At 49.5% G+C, this 22,257-nt stretch overlaps 1 protein-coding gene across 2 annotated transcripts in view; it reads left to right on the forward strand.

The window, feature by feature from the left end:
- Nucleotides 1-22,257, forward strand: part of SGPP2 (sphingosine-1-phosphate phosphatase 2) — a 105,363-nt gene that overhangs the window by 36,954 nt on the left and 46,152 nt on the right. For both annotated transcript variants that reach the window (XM_055344973.1, XM_055344972.1), the window contains exon 2: nucleotides 3,726-3,884. Coding sequence is in view for 1 of the 2 variants with exons in the window: in XM_055344972.1 (XP_055200947.1) it covers nucleotides 3,726-3,884 (159 nt within the window). In the remaining variant the exon portion in view is untranslated. The remainder of the gene's footprint in view (nucleotides 1-3,725; nucleotides 3,885-22,257) is intronic.

Raw genomic sequence — 22,257 nt, forward strand, 5'->3', positions numbered from 1 at the left:
GGGGTCCTTTCCATCTTATCCTCCCTCTTTACTAGAAACTTCTGCGTTTGGCTTCGTGGCCCAGGGGCACGTGGGGAGGTACCTGATTTCTGAAAGAAGCTCTCCACCCACCTAAATATTCGATGCCTTTATGATTTTTTAAAAAGATTTTATTTATTTATCCATGAGAGACACAGAGGGAGGCAGAGACCCAGGCAGAGGGAGAAGCAGGCTCCCTGCGGGGAGCCCGATGTGGGACTCGATCCCTGGACTCCGGGGTCACGCACTGAGCCGAAGGCAGACGCTCCACCACTGAGCCCCCGCAGGTGCCCCCTGCCTTTATGATCTTTTGTCTAAAAACTTAGCTGCTGATCCCTGCCCCCTGGGTCCGTGGCCCAGAGACCGTGGCCCAGGCTGGCCCGTCGGGCCCCGTGAGGGGCTGGTCCTTCAGAAACAAAGAAGCAGGGGCCTGGGACCTGGTCTCCACCTCCCAGCTTTGAGTCTCCCCCCTGCCCCTGGCTTCCTCTCCCATTTCTGTGTCCGCTCCCCTGCTTCCGCTCCCCCTCATCGTTCCCAGGGGGACCAGCACAGACACTGGCGTTCTCATTATTCCCAAAGCTGTGCTGAAGTCCGTCGCCGTGGACTCTTGTTCTGCGTAGACAAGCACCTGGCTTCTGCTTAGGCACATCTAGTTCCCAAGGATCTGGAGGCCGGTGCTGGCTCTCCTGCTGCTTAGTTACGTATTCAGAGATGTCCTCTAGAAACTCCTTTGGGTGTCCTATATAGGCGCTGGTATTTTTAGTTTCCCTTTTGCTGCTTCTGTTCCTAAGAAGATTTAGAGAATTTCTAGCTCTCCTCGGAAAAAGAGAATTCCTAAGAGATGGTGAAAGGCAGGTCTACAGATTCGCGCGAGTAGTCGGTCACCCTGGGAGGTTTTGCTGCCAGCCCCACGGCCTTGCCGTTATTTAGTAGGACTGAGGTATTGAACTTGGTGTCCAGGACATCTCTAGGGTAGGGAAATGGTTGTGGCAGAGTGTGCATAATGTCCTGTGACATTGGGTGTCATGAGGGGCACCTGGGTGGTTGAGCATCTGCCTTCGGCTCAGGGCGTGACCCCATATCCCAGGATCGAGTCCCCCGTCGAGCTCCCTGCAGGGAGCCTGCTTCTCCCGCTGCTTGTGTCTCTGCCTCTCTCTCCGGGTCTCTCATGAATAAATAAAATTTAAAAAAATACCTCTAGGTATCATGAAATGACACAAGGGAGGAGTGTGATTCCCTTTTCACAGTTTGGGAAATTTCTCCCCGTAAGGCTTCAAGGCGGGACAAGTTATGGGGTGATTGGCTGTACGGCGGCCGCAGGCTAAGATACTGTTTATGTACAAAAGGGCTTGTGACAGGCTTTGCCTCGAGGACAGGCCTGTCGGATGTGCATTATGAAACAGAAGCCGAGATCAGCCCTCCTATCAGAGCGAGAGAGGAGTTTGTCATTTATGTGTCACAGTTTGATTTTATTGGTCCTCGTTCTGCAGTTCCAGCCATAATATCTTGGCAGAGAGGCAAGACCATATACTTCTTCCTTATTTAATTCATTCATTTTGGGGACCATTGCCTCTCCTACCTGGGACGGCTCTATCGCCACCCTAACTTGCGTTCACTTAGACTTCGCATTCATGCCCGAAGAGACGTGAGTTTCTAGCTTATCGCCGCGCCACGCACTCCTTGGCTTGGGGCTGAATCCTTGAACTTCCCGTGACTGGAGCAGAGAGCAGTGTCACCTTCCCCCTAGCCACAGGACCCTGGAGGGGACGCAGAGATGCTGGAATAGAACCGGGAACCTCTTAGGAGAGAGGAACGCGTACTTGGCAGGCAGCCAATGCTGTCAAGTACAGTTAATTTCTTCCAATTTTCAAGGTCATTTTTTTTTGGTATTCCTTAAATATAAAATTAATTTTGGCTTTTTCCCAAGGCCTCCAGCACAGTATTGGTCCTTTAAGCCTTCATTCCCCCAAACGGTCCTCTTTGCCCCCCAAGAGTCTCCTTGAAGCCAGGGACCACGCGTGGCTCATCTTGGCGCTCCACTCAGGTTCTGGGTCGTGTTAGGCACAGAAGGAATATTTGCAGAATAAATGCATGCAACGTGGTGCCAGGATTCGAGGACCCCAGATGCTGCGTGAAACAACCAGGAGCCAATATACAGACCTCGGAGAGTCCTTTTCCACGATTACCCCTGTAATAGGGCTGCCTCTTCTTCCCATTTTCATTGCCAGCATTTTGCTTTGAAGTTATTTTTTATATAGTTTATGACCACCATTAGTAGCATATGAACTTTTTTTTTTTAAGATCTTATTTATTTATTCATGAGAGACACAGAGAGGCAGAGACACAGGCAGAGGGAGAAGCAGGCTCCCTGTGGGACTCGATCCCAGGACCCCAGGATCACGCCCTGGCCCAAAGGCAGACGCTCAATCACTGAGCCACCCGGTGTGTGTGTGGGGGGGCAAGGACTCTATTTTTTAGATTTATTTCACAGGGTGACAATGTTTGTGTTACCTCGTTCCTAATCTACCCTAATTTCAGGACGTTTGTTGTATTTTAATATTTTTTTTAATTTTTTTTTATTTACAATAGTCATAGAGAGAGGGAGATGCAGAGACACAGGCAGAGGGAGGAGCAGGCTCCATGCATCGGGAGCCCAACGTGGGATTCGATCCCGGGTCTCCAGGATCGCGCCCTGGGCCAAAGGCAGGCGCCAAACCGCTGCGCCACCCAGGGATCCCCGTTTGTTGTATTTTAAAATAGATTGCTTATTTCTGTCTTTACCCCGTTAAGTCTTTTTTTCCCCCTGCCTACTGCTAGGATAAGAGAGAAGGAAGGGATGGTTGAAAATAGGATTACGTCTCAGCAGATCCTGCATGTGCTTCTTGTGTTGCTTACACCATCCCGGGACTGGGTTCACTCGACCCAGTCCAAATAACGATATTCATGGGCAGGTGATTTTTCCAAAGTCCCTACTGGTTATCCACGGCTGCTGTAAGTAGTGACCACCTGTTTAGGGGCTGCAAACGCCACCAATGTATTCCCTGTCGGCTCTGGGGGTCAGGATTCCAAAACAGCTCTTATTCGGACAAAACGAGGCATCATCAGGGCAACGTTGCTTTGTGAGGCTTGGGGGGGAATCTGTCCCCTTTCCTTCTTCCAGCTTCCAGAGGCGCCCTTCATCCACCAACCTGTGGCCCCTCACCCCATCGTCTCCTTGACTTACTTGCCTCCTCCTCCTCCTCCTCTCTGGTGATGAGCCTGGGGACCACGCTGGCCAGGTGATCTCTGCATCTCCACATCATTAATGACACCGCAGAGTCCTTTCTGCCTCGGGAGGTGGCACATTCACTGATCCCTTAGGATGTGGGAGATCTCTGGGGACACTATTCCACCTGCCATAATCCTAGACCCCAGAGCGTCTTAACAGAACTTTTATGTACAAAGGGAAGAAAAGGCTTCGGCTTTTTTGGTGCCTTCTCCTGATACCCTGTCTTGGATGTTATGTCATGTTCCAAAGGACTAACCGCTTCTGTGTTTCGTGGGCAACTCGGGGTTGGCGGATGGTCAACAGTGGTGGCCGGGGTGATGGCAGTGATGCTGTCGTTACATGACGGAAGCGCCCTGGCAGTCGAGAGCGAGGGAGTTCTAGAGAGAAGCATTTAAAACTTGTCGGAGGAACTCAGAGTCTTCTAACTTTTGTCTTTCAGCCTTATGTACAGAAGTATGTTGTGAAGAATTATTTCTACTATTACCTATTCCGATTTTCCGCCGCTCTGGGTCAAGAAGTGTTCTACATCACCTTCCTTCCGTTCACTCACTGGAATATTGACCCTTTTTTATCCAGAAGACTGATCATCGTATGGGTTGTAAGTATGCTCATTACTCAGCAACCGCTGCCGCCCCTGCAACAACTACCTGCTTTGGCATTCGAGTACGATGCACATCTGCTTTTGTTTTTTAATCACTTAGAGTTGAGTTTTTATATGGTTATTTTGGAAAAAAATAATAGGAAAAATTCAAAAGTGACAAACACAACTTGCTTGCAGAAATGAACAAACCTGTGATTCATGTGCATTGGCACACCCCTCTGTTTGGGTGAAGAGAGATGAGAGGAGAGAGATGATGTGACTGACATGCAGAGGAGAAAGAAAGGATTTCTGAGAAGCCAGGGAGGGGCATAAAATGCGTTCTCCCAAGAGGCCGATTTTAATATAGTTTGACCAAAAATTGAAACTAGAAGCTGTAGACTAATAATTCCCAGTGGTCTTGGAAGGCCATGTAGTGGGGCACCTGGGGGGCTCCGTCAGTTAAGCGTCTGCCTTCAGCTCGGGTCACGATCCCGGGGCCCTGGGTAAGCCCCACATCAGCTCCCGGCTCAGCGGGGAGTCTGCTTCTCTCTCTGCCCCTCTCCCTGCTCCTGCTCGCACGTGTATGCTCAGTCTCTCTCTTTCTCTCTCTGAAATAAGTAAATCTTAAAAAAAAAAAAAGACCACCCTGTGCACAGAACGAGGGGCCTGGCATGTGGGGGGGGGGCTCCACAAGTCGTTGCTTGAACAGGGTAATGCTTAGTCTGCGAAGGTGAAGGTGGTTTAATGAGCAACAGCTTCCTCCTCGAAGGTCAGACTGTTTGAGTGGGCGGGGGAGCCCCAGGGCAAGGCCGCAGGCCCGGCTGTCTCCCCAACTCCTGGTTCTGTCCCGAGGCCCAGAAGCCCCCGGCCGTGCGAAAGGAGCCTGGGCTCCCGCCAGCTCTGCCCTGAGAAGCTGTGTGATCCTAAGCAGATGACTCCACCGCTCTGGGCTTTGTTTTCTCAGTTGTGGTCCAAGTTAGAGCCGCCTCAGCCAGAAGCCATCACGTCACATGTGCTTTAAGGCAGGGGAAGGCAAGTCAGAGAAGTCTGGCTGGGGACGGGAGGTGTCAGTGGGCGTCCCAGTGTGGCCAGTGGGCGCACTGGGGAGCAGCGGCCCCTCCGCGCCACCTGTGACTGCTGTGAAGCAAGACAGGCTAGGGTTGCCAGATTTGGTTTTTTTATGGGAAGCCTCCCATTTTTTCTTTTCTTTCTTTTCTTTCTTTCTTTCTTTCTTTCTTTCTTTCTTTCTTTCTTTCTTTCTTTCTTTTTTTTTAATGTAGGCTTACATCTTTAAAACATTAAAAGTCAGCTGAACAAAGACTCCTTGAAGTGCACATGTATGAGGCTTGGTTTGAAGCTCCAGCCTAAAGCTTCCACCACTAAGGTCTCTGGGGCTTACGGTTGGGATTCTTTGGTCCCCAATTCTTTTGACTTTTTTCTCTTTTTCCCTCCAAAGCCACAGCCATGGGTTGCTTTCCCCAGCTCCCCTGCTCTGAATTCTAGCTCCTGGATGACAGTATGACCTGAGACTGTGGAAGCTTATGCTTCTTGCCAAAGGCCAGTGTGTGTGATGGTGCAGGCTCCTCTGAAGTCTGACGCACACCCGGGGAGCAGGGCCCCCCCTGGAGCTGCGGGGGGGTGGGGGGTGGGGAAGCACACGGCCGCCAGCATCTTGAAATGCACCCAAGGTCCCCGTGCTTGAGCTTGCTCCCTGTCGTTTACTTGCTAACACACTGTGTGTGCGTGGGGACGCGTGAACACACAGCACTTTTCCAAGCCTGGTGGTGGCCGAGTGGCGCACACAATGTGACCCACGATGTGACCCACGTTTATCACTGCTGACGAGTGCTGGCAGCTGTGGCTGGCTGCTGCCAGGCCAGGAGGAACCGTCCCCTGAGGGGGTTACTGACCTCCCCATAATCTCGGGAGGTTCTGTTTCACTGCGGCGTCCTTGAAGGTGCTCAAAGGATTTCCCCCAGCAGCCTGTGGTCAGAGAGCGAACAAATTGAATCCTTGCCCCAGAAAGGAGAAGCTCAACCTTCCAGGGGCAGGTTGTCCTGCGCTTTGGTGACCTGTTGCTTGCTTTCAAAAGTGGGGGTATGGTCAGGTCCATCCGCCCCCAGCTCAGGGTTTCATATCCCATGTGGTCGCTGGGATCCCCGAGGTGGTGGATTCCTCGGGAGCCCTCCTGGGAGCAGGGGAGACATATAGGGACTGGGAGGGGGAAGGACGGGGTAGGGGGGAGAGGGGGAGACATGGGGAGGAGGGGAGAGGGGGGAGGGGGAGAGGGGGGAGGGGGGTAGAGGGAGAGGGAGGGGAGGATGGGGGAGGGGAGGGACGGGGAGGGGGGGAGAGATAGGGGAGAGGGAGGGGAGGGGGGCGGGGGGAGAGATGGGGTGAGGGGAGAGAAGGGGAGGGGGAGAGGCGGGCGGGAGGAGGGGAAACAGGGAGAGACGTGGTAGGGGAAGGAGAGAGGTGGGGGGGAGAGGGAGGAGGGAGGAGCCCTGTGCTGTGCATAGGTTGTAAGGAGACATGCCTGACTGCTCGGCTCGGTGGGGACAGGGGGAAGGGGGGTAAGAGGGGGGTTGGGGGGCGTCGGGGCGGTCCTCCCTCTCCTGTGAGCAGAGCTGCAGCCCTGCGGATTCCCCGGGCTAACCCGCGGGCCGACCTCCAGGCCGACCCCCAGGCCCACCCGCAGGCCCACCCCCCCAGGCCGACCTGGGTGAGCCCCTCCCCGCCCCCCTTGCCGGGTTGCAGGTGCCTCCACCGCCGCCTTGCGTGGAATCCCACCGCGCGTCATTGCACCAAAGATGCTCGCGGTCGTGGGGCGACCGATGCGTGTGCACTGAGCGGCCTAGGCGGGGTCACGGCCCTAGCTGCCCCCCCCCCCACGGCCTGGCTTCTATTGCTTTCATCGGCGCCTGTGTTCACGCCCTCACTTGGCTTCCTCGCCCTGGGGAGTATGTGTTCCCATTTTGTAGACCGGGATGGTGATGCTTCAAATAAGAACAGCCGCGTCCTGGGTGGAGGCACGTGGCCCCCGCCGGAGGCCCCTTTGCCTATTTCCACCCCCTGTGACCCTGCCCAGGCCCCAGACAGGCGCTGATTGCCAGCCCACTCCGGGGTGGGGAGCTGAGGTCTAGAGGGATTAAAGAACTCACCCAGGATCACGTTGGGCTAAGGGGGTCTCATCCCGGCTCCCAGGGCTCCCTGCGCTGGAGGCGGCCACTGCTGTCCTTTCTTAGAGCTAAGTGACATGAAAAGCATCCTCCTTTACCAATTTAAGATTTTATTTATTTGACAGAGGGAGAGCGAGAGCACAAGTAGGCAGAGTGGCAGGTGGAGGGAGAAGGGGAAGCAGGCTCCATCCCAGGGCCCCAGATCATGACCTGAGCCCAAGGCAGAGCCACCTAGGGGCCCCCCTTTTTTAAAATTTTCTTAAGAGCTGTTAAAACCGACGCTTTACGCATTAAAATGACTGGCCCAAAGTTATGTCTAAAAAAAAAACTTTTTTTTTAAGATCTTATTTTTAAGTGATCTCTACCCACAACATGGGACTTGAACTTAAAACCCCAAGACTGAGAGTCTCACGTTCTCCCAGCTGAGGCAGCCAGGTGCCCCCCCACCCCGAGTTACCTTGTTCCGCACATTTGCTGTGATTGTGTTTCAGGTTTGCCCATATGACATTTGTGAACTCCGAATTCTACTTAAGTGCCGTTTATAGAACTTTCTTGCCAAGTCAAAGGTACTTTATCCCTGGAAACTTAGACCAGCGAGCCTTTTCAAAGAGCTCAAAGATCTCGCTCAGTCATCGTTTCCCTCTTCTGTCACTTATCAAGGGGTGTAACCTGGCACGGGACTTGGCCAGTGGACTTCATTGAGCAGAGAAGGCTATTCCACCTAGATTCTCATGAAAACATACAGTAGGTCATGTTATAGGAAGAGTCGCCGTCCAGAGTGGCTGTCCCCTCTCTTGGCTTCCATTCTGGTGCACTGGCAGCCCCACCAAAAAAAATACATAAGCTATAAAAATAGTATTGCTGTGTCTCAAAAAGCTGAGAGGCCATTACATGGAAACTGCATGGTGGTCGGCTTGGTAACATGAGGCAACAATCTCACTTTTTCCTAAATCGAGCCGTTCTCCTTTTAGTAAATAGCAATGCAAGTGTTGATACTCCGCTTGATCCTTGGGAAGCTCCGTTTTGTCTGTTCTTATGACATTTTACTTATTTATGTGCCACCTCTTTTAAGTTATCTCCTGGCATTCAGAATGAGATGCAAGGGGAAAAAAAATGGGAGAAGCAAAATTAGGGGAAGTACGGATAAATTAGGAGATAAAGGCCTGGAGTGAAATGTTGCCTGCTGATTCAAAGTAGAGCCACAAATTTGTCTTTGACTTAGTCCTGCCCAAACCAAAATGAGATTAAGTTACAACCAGGGGATCCCTGGGTGGCGCAGTGGTTTGGCGCCTGCCTTTGGCCCAGGGCGCGATCCTGGAGACCTGGGATCGAATCCCACATCGGGCTCCCGGTGCATGGAGCCTGCTTCTCCCTCTGCCTGTGTCTCTGCCTCTCTCTCTCTCTCTGTGACTATCATAAATAAATAAAGAAATTTAAAAAAAAAGTTACAACCATAGGAAACAATTGGCTTGTTCCTAAGGGAGCAGAACTTTTCCTGACACGCAGAGTTCATAGAATCATTGAGCTTAGTGACATCTGCTGCTAAATTATTTTCCCAGAAACAGTTTGGTATCAGTACCCCCACCACCAGTGGGAGTACCCATTTTGACTTTTCCTTGTAAACTTTGTGCATCCTCATTTTTCTTTTAACTCACCGCTGATTTCCCCAATGGAAAAGTAGTGTCTCAGCTAATTTTCATTTCATAAAGTCTTAGTGAAGATGAAAGCATTTTTCAGAGTTCGATTAGCCATTGGTATGATCTCTTCTGTGAAGTCTGCCTTTTGAGTGTTTTTTAAAGGGGGCTTTAGTTTTTTAATTGGTTTTTTTCACCAGTTATGAAATGATACTCAACTATTGATTTTCCATGGATTAAAGGCAGTAGATCTTTATAGATAAGTTTTTTTTTAGAAGTTTGAGGCTTTGGGAAGTGGTATTTAACTTTATGGTATCATTAATATCATTAATATTTAAAAGTGAATTTCAAGGGCTCCTGAGTGACTCAGTTAAGTGTCTGCCCTTCAGTTCAGGTTATGATCCTGGGGTACTGAGATCAAGGCCCACATTGGGCTCCACACTCAGCGGGGAGTCTGCTTCTCCCTCTTCTGCTCTCCCTCCTTGTCGTCTCTCAAATCTTTTAGAAAAATTGAATTTCAGTGCTTTGATACTGGCTGTTTAGTCTGGACACAGACCTCACCACTCCCTATTGTCTTACCCTTTGTGACCACCCTGGCCCCTTTCAGACATTTGAATTTGGGATTCCTATTTTCAGGCACCTAATCTTTCTGGCGTGTAGTTTCTCTGGCCATAAATAGCTTATGCAGGTGACCAGCCCTTAGAAAACCTGGTTCTTGGGCAGCCCCGGTGGCGCAGCGGTTTAGCGCCGCCTGCAGCCCGGGGTGTGATCCTGGAGACCCGGATGGAGTCCCACATCGGGCTCCTTGCATGGGACCTGCTTCTCCCTCTGCTTGTCTCTCTCTCTCTCTCTCTCTCTCTCTCTCTCTCTCTCTCTGCGTGTCTCTCAAGAATAAATAAATACAATCTTTAAAAAAAAAAAAGAAGAAGAAGAAAGAAAACCTGGTTCTTGCTGCCTGAACTCCAATAAAATTAAAATTTGTCTTGAGTTTTTCCTTGCCTTTTTTTTCTCATTTGTAAACATTTTCCTTGTTTGCAAATATTTTTTTTCTCCTTTGCAAACATTGCAAATTTGCAAGTCAGAAAATCTGCAATTTTTTTTTACGTGACCTCAAAAGATCTGTTCCCCACTGTATCTTACCTAAATGTGATGATTTTTAAAGAGATTATTATCCAAATGGTTCTGACAGCTTTTCTGGTTGCTGCTTCTGAGCATTTTCGGGCAGAGTTCATCTCTCTCCTGAGAACTCACGGCTTCTGTTGACCCCCGATTGGAAGTGCGGTGCATATGTGGGGCGGGAGGGGCTGTTTGTACCTGCAGCAGCAGCTTTGAGGTTTGCTCAGAAGCTCCTGGTCCTGTGATACCATGAAAGGAGCAGCGGGCTGATGTTTATAGGTAGTTTTCTTTGGTTTCCAGAAACAGAGACCCGCTCAAAGTAGCTTGGGAAAGGGTGGGGGGGGGATTTGTTGCAAGATTCCGGGGAATCCGAGGGCCAGGACTTCACGGGGGTTGATGCGGTGGACGGTGTGGTCGCCTCCCAGCGTGAAGCTGTGACCCCACGTAGCTGCTGCTTTACCTCTGTTGCCAGGCGGTCACCTCCCAGTGGTCTTTTCCTTTAGATTTTCAAGACCACCTGCCCCGGCTCGTTTTGTACCGTGATCCCTCCGCCTCATGCCCGTGTATACTTGGCTGTTCTTGGTCCAGACAGCTGCTCTGCGGGGCGGGGACAGACGGGGAGTTGGGGCAACGAGCCATGGGCCAGGTTGGGATACCCCGACTTGGACTGCAGCCCTCGCCGTGCAGGTGCTCGAGGCAGGTGACAGTTCCCTCCCAGCTTTAATTTTTTTTTTATTTATTTATGATAGTCACAGAGAGAGAGAGGCAGAGACACAGACAGAGGGAGAAGCAGGCTTTAAAATGAAAGGAGCCAGCCCAAGGGTCCTGGGAGGGCTGTGACACGGCCGAGAGTCGTCCCTGTCTGCTCCCGGTGTGACCCTTAGACAAGATTCATCCAGGGCATGGAGTGAGGAGGAAAACGGCCAAAGTTGGGCCAGATAACAACACTTGAATAGACAGAAACCAAATCCACGTCCTCTCCTCTGCGGGCCGACGTGAACGTGGCTTTCCCGAGTGTCTCGTGCACCGTCGAGACCGCCCGGCAGACCCGTGGCCGGGTGACCGTCGGGCTGCCCGCCGTCTGCGGCCCCCTGGACCCAAGCAACGCTTTAAGGGGAAATGCGTCAGTGCACGGTGACCATAGAAGGCACCTGCGTGGCGGGCTTCCACGGCCGGGCCCCCTGTTCCTACTCTTTGGCGTCCAGGTAACTCACCTGGGAGAGCGCTTGTCCAAAAGGATGGGTTTCGGGGCCCCGTTCCGGCGACTGAACGCTGGCCGGGAGCTCTGTGCTACGGGGCCCACCTGAGACGGACACTGGCGCGGTACCCGCTGTCTACACGGCGTGTAACTGCGGTGGAGTCGAGTGTTGTTTTATACAACTGGCCCGCAGATGGGTGAGGAGGCAGACTGGGTGATTCCCAGGGTCGGGGCGCTGTCCCCGGGGGGCGGGGGTCAGAAAGGACACGGAAGCCCAGCCTGTCCCTCTAATTCACCCCCTCTCGGCTGGGGTCGACTTGAGGGCCAAGAGATGACTCTAAATGTGATTAGCCCCTAATCCTCTGTCTAAACCGCGACCTCCGTTCACTTCAAAAGACTGCCCAGCTCGTTAATCTGCCTCTGGCAGAGGTCAATGGGGCCCGAGGCGTGTGCGGCTGGTCGTCCCCCACCGACCCGCGTGGAGTGCAGTGGAGTCAGGCGGCCGGATCCCGCCCACTGTCTCTGAAGCAGCCTCCTAATTTAGTCTTAGTTAAACATTAAGTAAATGGCCCCAGGGGCTTGGCTAGGCAAAAGGTATTGGTTTGGTTTTGAAACACAATAAGGAACTACTTGGGTCTAAAAAAAAAAAAGCGAAGACTGGACTCATGATGGTAGGACAGGTCGTTTGGGCCTCCGCAGGGGTCACTTCATCACCCTGAACAATGATCTGCAGCCCCCCCCCCCGCCCCTCCTTCTCCTTTATGACCATGGCTGGAAAATGCTTCCCCACCCAGCCTGACCCCCGCTCCTCGCCCCCCGCAAGACTGCAGCTCTGGGGTTGGGGTTGGTTCTGTTCTGATGAATTGTAGTCCTCCCCCAGAGCGGCCCCCCCTCCGGAGAATCCCTTCTAAACGCATCACTTAATCTCTCTCGCGGGCGTGTGATTGCTTTACCGCTAAGCCAGGTACGAAGGGGTTTGGAACCCCGGCGGCCTGGAGGCAGGAGCCCTTGGTGGGGCTGCTCAAATGCTGCAAAACGCTGAACATTTCATGGAGTTTGGTGCACAGTGAGTCCTCTTCTCCCGTTGGTTTTATGATAGCTTTTCAAGTCTTATTAAAAAAAAAAAAAAAAAAAAAAAAGCTTTTGCCGGGTCCTGCCCAGGCCGGAAGGCAAGCAGCAGCCAGGCAGGGAGAAACAAGGCTGTTTCTCTGAATTCCCAGGAGCGGCCTGGGAAGGGGGTTGGAGGCTCCTGTCCCCCACTGCCTGTGGGTGAGTCCCCGCCCGGCTTTACAGAGCACCCTTCAGGACTGGACTTCGTCCCAGATTCCCTCCCATTCACTTGTAAAACAAAAGAGAATCAGCTAATCAGTAGGCCATGGGGTGGTGGGGTGGTGATGGCCATTCTTTCAGCTACAGTTTTCAAATAAAATCTTAACAACTCTATTCTTTTTTTCCCTGCCAATCAATCCCGTTTGCAGAGCTGTGGTCTTGAGGGGTCTGCTTACTGAGCGCCCCCACCCCCACCCCAAGCCCAGCACTTTACATGTAGGAACCCCACTTCCTAGGTGAGAAAACTGAAACCCAGAGGGGTAAGTGGCTTACCCAAAGACACACAACCAGAGAGGAGCTTAGGGAATGTTCACACCTGGTGTTAGTCCCCAACACCGGGTCTTTCTCCTCTTGCTCAAATGTCTACACTTTACTTATCCACGCCCACCCGCAATTCTTCAGAAACGTGCTTGGTCTGTTTGGAACACCTCCTTTGCGAGGGCCCTCTATGGACCTTCTCTGTCCGTCCGTCCTCTGTGCTGTGGTCCCTGGGAGCACCCCCGCCCTTGTCAGGCCCTGTGTGCCAGCAGGCCAGGGCCTCAGAGGGTGAGGGAGGGCTCTGGCACCTTGTTTCAGGGCTGGCAGCCTGAGGACCGCCACCTACCCGTCCTGTGGGCTTGCCACACCTCGGCCCACGCTCCCCTTCCGTATCCTCTCCCCAGCAGCCAAGCGTTAGAGGAGGAGGGAGGGTGGCCCTTTGTCCCATTAGGGGGTGGTGATTTGACCCACAGGGGACTATCCGTGCTGGGGAAGGCCATCATTTCCTGTCACTGTGCTTCTGGCCTCCTCTGCCCTCTGCATCCCTTGCCTGTGGGCCCTGCCAGGTGAGGATGAGGAGCCTTACAAAGGCCTCTGGAATCTTCTGGAAGCTTGAGAGCTGCTAGACAAACGTGGTGTTATTAACCAGATGGCTGTACTATCTCCTCCCCGCTGTCCTTCCACCAGAGCAGCACCCAGGCTTCTCCAGAGGAGCCCTTTGCTGCCTCTTCTCCCCCCAGGGCAGACAGCATGGGCAGCCCTCTGTCTCGAGAGGCTGGCTGCCACCTTTTGGTCTGGTGGCCTCCATGGGCACGCGATGGCCTCTGGCACACACCAGTGGCCGGGGGACACTTGGCCTGCTTGGTAGGAGTTGGGTCTCCATCATCTGAGGGTTCATCTGGGAAACTGAGGCTAGCCGGCCTGACCCTGGAGGCCCGGGCCCCTCTCCAGTCCACCTGCTGGTGTTGGCACCCCGCCTCCAGCACGGTCCCCTCCAGGCTCGATCCAGCGCACAGGCCCTCACGATGCCCCCAGTGAGGCTGCAGGGTCACCGCTGCACCGGCCGAGCCTGGCTGTTCCTCATGAGTGGAGCCTCTGTGCTGGCTCTCAGGACCCTGAAACCCAAGTACAGTGACAGCTGTCATTCATGCAGTCCTGACTGAGCTGGGTGCGGAGCGGTGGGCCTCACAGACATGACGGCCTGCCACAGATATGCTATTATTATTCCATTTTCAAGGCAAAGAAGCAACGTGAGCAGGCCAGCCAAGCTGGCATAGCCCGTTGGGGACAGAGACAGGATTTGAACCCATGACCATCTGATCCCAGAGCCCTGGCCGAGAACCACTGCTCTCTGCACTAGCCTTTTCCCTTAATTATGTTCAGTGTACTCCCCACTTTTTTATGTATGTGATATGCCCGATTAATTTTATTTTTCATTTTGCAAGTAGAGAACCACAGTAATGCAAAAACCAAGAAAATCAGGAAAAGTATGCTAAATTTTACCGCACGTACAGGCTTGAGGGTAGCTCAGCCTTTTCCTGCCTATTTGCTGGCCCATCCGCACAACATCTGATCACAGCTACTACACACTGCTCGTGATAAACAGGACTCAGAGTTCATGCGTGAATACGTAAGAAAAAGGGGGATGTGGGGTTGGGATGACTCAGGAATCTTTCAGCCTAAAAGGAACAAATGAATGAAACGATGGTTTGTTTACCCTGAGAGTGAGGAGACTTGGATTCTAATCCAAGTGAAAATTGCTCCCTCTCTCTTTATCCCATTGAGTGCTGCAGGAGTAGGAGCAGAAGTGCTCCTGGGAGTGGTGGGCCAGGGGCCCAGGCCTTCTGCTTGCTGGCTGGCACAGGTGTGCCACCTGGTGTAGCCCAGAGTTGACCAATAACTCCCCAAATGGCCTTTATTTCTGGGCTTCGGTTTGACCATGGGTGAAATATGGAGCTGAACAAAGGGACCACAGGGCCCGTTATTTTTTGAGAGTGTTGTAACTATAAAAGTCCTGATGGAGATGGGTCTTGGCAGATATTCAGTCTTGCATCATAGGTTCTGACCTCAGCAATGCTTTGGACACTATAGCATTTCCCTGGAGAGACGCCCCTACACCCTGACGGGGTTAGCTCCTACCAGTTTCTCTTAGGGTCTCCCATGAAAAGCAATAGTGGTTCCTGGTGAAAAGGGGCCCTTAGGGAGATACCTGGACCCACCTCAAGTCTGAGTCACTAGGAGTCATTGGGCCTTGCAAATTCAAGCCAGGGGTCGGCGTGGGTGGAGGGACGCGCTGATGGTTCAGCACCCACCCTAGATGGGGCACAAATGCAGTGGCGCACATCAAGGCCGCAGATCTTTCCCCGAGCCTCCATGTGCTCACGCGCTTGTGAGACCATTGTTGGTATTGCCTCTGCTCAGATTTAACGAGAAAAAGATGTTAGCTTTTGTTCCTTTTAAAATTAAATTTCTTCTGGCATTCGTAGGCACCGAAATCAGAAGGGGAAAATGTGTTGTTCAGTTTGAAAATGTTTTTCAAATTCGTAGCAGTTTGACTCTCGGGGTTGGGAAACGACATCCTGAGGGTTTTTCCAAAAACTATTAGCTTGGAAATGAGCAGGCTGTGAGCAGCAGCAAGCTCGCTTCCTTTTAAACTACCGCTGCTATACAAATAAGGGCTCAGTGAATGAAATAAGGAGCTGATTTCTTTTATGAGGCCAAAATAGAAGGTTCATTCAAAGGAGAAAAATGAATCTGCATTTAATACTAACTGGTGACTCACCTGCATCAGGGCAGCCAGCAGGAAGTGAGCCTGCCCTCCTGGCCACACCCCACGACGGCTTCTTAGACCGGGCCCCCCAGAAACAGATCAGGGTTGAGCAGTTCTCAGTGTTTGTCTACGAAAACATTTAGTTGGAAAGAATGGACATGGGGGTGGACTGAAAGTCTCCATTTTTCTCTATGCCAACAAAAATCACAACGTGACTGCTTAATTAGAATTCATTTTAAAAAGGGGGGGGGACTCAACTCACTTGGGTAAGCATTCCAAACAAGCTAAATGTTCTTTGAGGCTTTTGCTTAACTGGGGCCTGGATTCAGAAATTCAAACCTAAATTGTACTGTAAAAGCTTTTAGAAGGCGTAAGACTGGATTTTATGTTTTTTTTTAATTTTTTTTTTTTTATTTATTTATGATAGTCACACAGAGAGAGAGAGAGGCAGAGACATAGGCAGAGGGAGAAGCAGGCTCCATGCACCGGGAGCCTGATGTGGGATTCGATCCCGGGTCTCCAGGATCGCGCCCTGGGCCAAAGGCAGGCGCTAAACCGCTGCGCCACCCAGGGATCCCTTATGTTTTTTTTTTTTTTTTTAAAAAACCATACTAATCTACAAAGAATATTTGACTACTTTCCCTGGGGGCGATTAAAAGGGTGCGTTTAACACTGAATGGATTAAATAATTAACACTCTGTCAAAGGCCTGAGTTTCAGAAAACCAGGTGCCTGTCTTTGTTTAAAACCCTCTCAGTTACCTGCCAGGGTGTTTAAGGTGTGCTGATCTGTTATCTAGCTCTCTTAGGGATATTAATTTTGTGGGATTTTTATACATTCATGAGGAATATATAGTTTAAGGAAAATCTACAAAAGAGTATAAACCCACCGAGAGCCTTTTGAGGGAGTCACCTTTAAGATCAAAGCATATAAAGAGCCACTCAGATGGACCCTGGTTCAGAAAATATCCTTGGAAGAGGAACACCTTTTGTGATTGCGATTGCCCTCGAAAAGCCAAGGTGAATGGACAGAGGCCCAAATTGAAACCCCATGATAAATAAAATACGCTTTTGAGGTCCTCTGGCCATTTTTCACCCTTTGCAACCCGAAATGCGGAGATTATGTGCGTTTAAATGCTAGCCAGTGATCCAAGTAGGAAGATTAGTGTGAAGCTGTCTCCTAGAACGTGGCGCTTGCATTCTTACACAGGTGTCAGGCTTAATTCGTCACCTGTAGTTTTTTGTTTGGGGATCTTGTAACCATAAACATAATGCATTAGTCATCGCTACCACCACTTTGGTCCTCAGCTACGTGCAGGTGCACCCCTGCCGAGCGGGCTGGGGGTAGCAGGAGTAAGTAAAGGCAGATTAACATGTGCTTGTCTCTTAAGATGATGAGATGGGGCTGGAGTGTCATTGATCTCACACCAGACCTTCACAGCTACTGTGACAACCCCCAGACACAAGCACTATAGAAATAGGCACTGTAGCATTTTCTAGATCTAAAATATGACATCAGGGGCACCTGGGGGGCTCAGCGGTTGAGCATCTGCCTTTGGCTCAGGTCGTGACCCTGGGGTCCTGGGATCGAGTCCCACATCGGGCTCCCTGCAAGAAGCCTGCTTCTCCCTCTGCCTATGTCTCTGACTCTCTGTGTCTCTCGTGAAAAAATAAATAAAATCTTTAAAAAATATATATCTAAAAAAAAAATTGTGGCTGGGCAAAGGCACCCCTTAGGAAAGTTCAAAGGAAAACTATCTTATATTGAGTCACTATCCCATATGTTGAGTAAATAAGAGCAGGATTTAGAGACATCTAAGCGTTTGGTAAAGACTGAGCCTTTTTTCTTTTTTTCCTAAAGGGAAGTTTTCATCTTTTCACTCAGTGATCCAAGTTCTGGTTTCGCCTTGTGTCGACTTCTCAGAAAGCTCCTGGCAGTTTTCTTCGGTTTGTCCGTAACCTAAGATGATGGTTTGAGGGCCATGAAAGGCTTGGCAATGTCAGAGCTGATCTTATAGTACTTGTACCAAAGTCCTTTTATTTTTATTTTTTAATTTAAATTCAATTAGCCAACGTATTGCACATCATTAGTTTCAGATGTGGAGGTCAGTAATTCATCAGTTGCATGTTACACCCAGTGCTCATCCCATCGCATGCCCCCCTATATGCCCGTCACCCAGTCACGCCATCCCCCCCACCTCCCCTGCAGCGACCCTCCATTTGTTTCCTAGAGTTAAGAGTGTCTCATGCCTCCCTCTCTGATTTCTTCCCATTCAGTGTTCTGTTCCTTCCCCTATGGTCCTCTGTGCTATTTCTGAGGTTCCACCTGGGAGTGAAGCCGTATGATAGTTGTCTTTCTCTGACTAATTTCACTCAGCATAATACCCTCCAACTCCACCCACGTCTATGTAAATGGTAAGATATCATCCTTTCTAATGGCTGAGTAATATTCCATCGTGTACACACACCACATCTTCTTTATCCAGGCATCAGTTGATGGCCATCTGGGCTCTTTCCACCGTCTGGCTATTGTGGACATTGCTGCTATAGACATTAGGGTGCAGGTGCCCCTTCGGAGCACTATGTATCCTCTGGATAAATACCTAGTAGTGCGGTTGCTGGGCCATAGGGTAGCTCTATTTGTAACTTCTGGAGGAACCTCCATAGTTTTCCAGAGTGGCTGTACCAGCTTGTGTTCCCACCCACAGTGCACAAGGGCTCCCCTCTCTCTGCGTCCTTGCCAAGATCTCTCATTCCCTGACTTTTTCATTTTAGCCATTCTGACTGGTGTGAGGTGGTATCTCATCGTGCTTTTGATTTGTATTTCCCCGATGCCAGGTGATATTAAGCATTTTTTCACATGTTTGTTGGCCATTTATATGTCTTCTTTAGAGAAATGTCTAAAGATATTCCATGACTGGATTATTTGTTCTTTGGGTGTTGAGTTTGATAAGTTCTTTATAGACCTTGGATACCAGCTTTTTATCTGATGTGTCATGTGCAAATATCTTCCCCCATTCAGTTGGTTGGCTTTTAGTTTTGTCGACTATTTCCTTTGCTGCGCAGAAGCTTTTTATCTTGATGAAGTCCCAGTAGTTTGTTTTTGCCTTTGTTTACCTTGCTGTTGGAGGCATGTCTAGCAGGAAATTGCTGCAGCTGAGGTCATAGAGGTTGCTGCCTGTGGTCTCCTCTAGGATTTTGATGGTTTCTTGTCTCACATTTAGATCTTTCATCCATTTTGAGTCTGTTTTTGTGTATGATGTGAGGAAATGGTCCAGGTTCATTCTTCTGCACGTGGCTGCCCAAATTTCCCAGCACCGTTTAATGAAGAAACTTTTTTCCATTGGATATTCTTTCCTGCTCTGTTGAAGATGAGGTGACCCTAGAGTTGAGGGTCCATTTCTAGGTTCTCTCTTATGTCTGTTTTTGTGCCAGTACACACTGTCTTGGTGATCACAGCTTTGTAATGAGCTTTGTCTTGTAAATGATTGAACCCTGTCTCCTCTGACCAATCTGGATGATACCTGACTTGACCAAACTTGAAATTTCTCTCCCTGCCCAGGCCCCTGAACTTTGACCCGCCTTTGCACCAACAGCACACAACCCCTCCTGCAGGGCCATCCTGAGAATAAACCGAAATCAGAGTTCCACCCTCTGATCTGCTGTCCTGTCCACCTCCCCACCCCTAAGGAACATCTTCATTCTTCCCTCAGAAAGAGAAGCCCTTCTCTGCCAAATCTTTGAACAATTGCAGATCTCCCAATCAGAGGCGTTCCCCGATTGCTCTAGTCCCTCTCCCACCTTGCAATAATTGTTTCAAATAAAGCCTATCCTTACCTAAATCCAGATTTAGGGAGGTTTTTTTTGTTGGTTTGTTCAGTAGAGACAATGAAGAAGCACAGAGAATTCCACTCTAGAAGACCTCTGTGTGGAGGCACCACCTTTCTCTTTCAGATACCATTTTGTAGTTTGTGTTTGCTGCCCTTAGACAACACACAGTCTTTTATATTGCATGATACCTTTCAGGAAGGCATATGGATTTTTCCTCTAACCAGAGCAACATATAAATAACAAAGAAAATTAGAAGATGGAGTCATCTTGTTCAGGCTAGTATTTAGAAGCCGGGTGGAGATCTAAAGATTGCTGCTCAAACATGAAGTGTGTTCCTAACTTTATTTTTTAGTGTCAAATCACAAGCATTTGATAGATTGATTACATTATAGTCGAGGCAGTTGACCCTTGAACAACGTGAGTTTGAGCTGTGCAGGTCCACTTATTCGTGGATTTTTTCTATAAATACAGACTAGCACTGTAAATGTAAATGTATTTTCTCTTTCTTATGATTTTCCTAATAGTATTTTGTTTTCTCTAGCTCACTGTAGTGTAAGGTTCCAGTATATAACACGTATTACATACAAAAATGAGTTACCTGGCTGTTTTTATTATTAAGGCATGTAGTCGACAGTGGGCTATTAGTAGCTACATGCAAGGGGCACCCAGCTAGCTCAGTCAGGTGACTCTTGATCCTTGGGGTTGTGAGTTTGAGCCCTATGCGTAGAGTTTACTTAAAAAGGAAAACACCAAAAAAATAAAAATAAAAAAGAAAATAAATGGAAAAAAAACTTTTTTTTAAAATCTACGTGCATATTTTCCACTGTGCCTCTAACCTCCATGCTATTCGAGGATCAACTGTATATTCAAATATAACTATAAAAGCATCTCCCACAAACAAACATTGCACCATTTCTGTATGTTTCCCCCTTTTATATATTTAGAGCTGGCTTTCCCAGCCTTCATGAGAACCATTGAGAACCTGCTCCCTAGCACCTCCTCCTCAGCGGAGTACAGATGGTCTATTAACTTGTTTTCTTACTGTTTCTAATCGAAGAAATGGTTCACAAAGAACGTGAATTTTTAAAGGATGCTGTATCATTTTCAAATAACATATGGGAAAACTATTTTAATTCTATTAGGACATACCGGCTGCTGATGAACTACATCAAATGTGTGTTCTAAATGTGTGTTGATCCCGGGACTTTGATCTCATGAGATGTATGGTCAGGTCTGTAGTAATCAATCTTAATTTTTTTTGTTGTTGTTGTTCAGCCCATAGTTGATCCTAGAAGTTACGTCGTATGGGGAAGGTATTACATAGTATTTTACCTAAGATTCTCAATTATATCCAAGACTGATGGCTACAAGCTGTAAATCCTATGTTATTGACCAGTATAAGTGACTAGCTGACTTATTTTTTCCTGACCTTGGTGGATCCAAAGGGTAGAACTTTTCAATCAGAACATCTGAATGGTCTCTTTTAACACAGGGAGCTGTGAAACAGAAAAGCTACAGTATAAACACAAGCACCTCAAAAGAGTTCATGGCCACTAGTCTTCACTTCACACACTGATACGTTTTCCATCACAGTGAGCAGAGCCGTTCTCCAGGGGCCTTGGATGGTCCACTTATTCGTTTAGTGGAGATTTTTATTCTGTACTGTGTACGTGTAATTTTATACCTCCCACATTTCTGGAAACATTCCCTCGGTTCAAGCTGGCATCATCTTTATTTAGCACTATTGCGTTAACTTTATAATGAATCTCCTTCCAGCTGTTCAAATGCACCCCTGACACACAGACACACACACACACACACACACACGCATGCACACACAGCACGTAGAGTGACCTCCCTCATGCAAATGTGACCACACACCAAAAACATGTTAACATCCAAGCACCTTAAAACTGCCTGTGAGGCCTTTTCAGACTAGATTTCTGCTTAAATCTCTACCCTTAGCCCTTCTTCCTACCCCCTGTCTGGCATCACAGAACTCTGATGACGCACACTCCCACCTCAGGGTATGCATTGTAGGCAAGCCATGTTCTGCTTTATGCTTTCTTCCAGTGCAGCCACCGCCTCTCATGATGTCACCTGTCCCTGCCCCCTGCAAGATCCAGCACCAGCACTATCCTTAGAGAAGCCACCCTTCATCTTGTATCTGCATCCCTACTAGAAGACTCCTCATTGTCCCTTGAAACTAACATGTAGTAGCAACTCAAGTAATTGGGTAAAATAAATAAAGGCTGTTTCTAAAGATGATTTAAGAGCTGTCCCCCTGTAGGGGACAGACCTGTACAGAAGTAATTCATAGTTCAGGGCACTAAAGATGCCCTGGGGGGAAAAATCTACAAAGTATACTAAGCACCCTAGAGATCTTTTAAAAATGGAATCTCCCCCATCCCACCTCCCGAAATCTGGAATGGTTCTCCAGGGCCCCTGATGGAAAGTCAGGACCCACGTTTGGTCCAAATCCCATCAAGGTTTTTCCAGTATGGAAGGAACAACGCTAGTTGTTTCTGAGCTGATTCATATTCAAATTGGAAACCAGATTCTTCTCTGCTTTTTTAAAAAGAGTGTCAGATCTTCGTTCTTACCTTGTCATTGCGGGGCAACAACTCAAATTTTAGTCACTGGTTCATTCATTGAACTGACACCCGACAATACTACTCTAAGCGCTGGGGAATAAGCCACGAGCAGGACAGACGGCATCCTGCTCCCCTGGCATTAGCATGCGGGCAGCAGCGACGGTGGTAAGGAGGTCAGTGCAGCAAAGCTGGTTTGGTTACCGTTTGGGCCACAACCAGGGTGACAGTAGAGACCTACCTGAAAGAAGGCGATCAAGAAAGAGCACTTTGCGGGGCCCCCGGGGCGGTTCAGGGATTGAGCATCTGCCTCGGCTCAGGGCATGATCCCAGGGTCCCAGGGTCGAGTCCCACACCGGGCTCCACTCAGGGAGCCTGCTTCCCCCTCTGCCTGTGTCTCTGCCTCTCTCTGTGTGTCTCTCATGAATAAATACATAAAATCTTTAAAAAATATATTTAAAAAAAGAGCACTTTGGGATCCCTGGGT

The sequence above is a fragment of the Nyctereutes procyonoides genome, unplaced genomic scaffold (assembly GCF_905146905.1).
Source record: "Nyctereutes procyonoides isolate TBG_1078 unplaced genomic scaffold, NYPRO_anot_genome, whole genome shotgun sequence".
In the NCBI taxonomy this organism is placed as follows: Eukaryota; Metazoa; Chordata; class Mammalia; order Carnivora; family Canidae; genus Nyctereutes; species Nyctereutes procyonoides.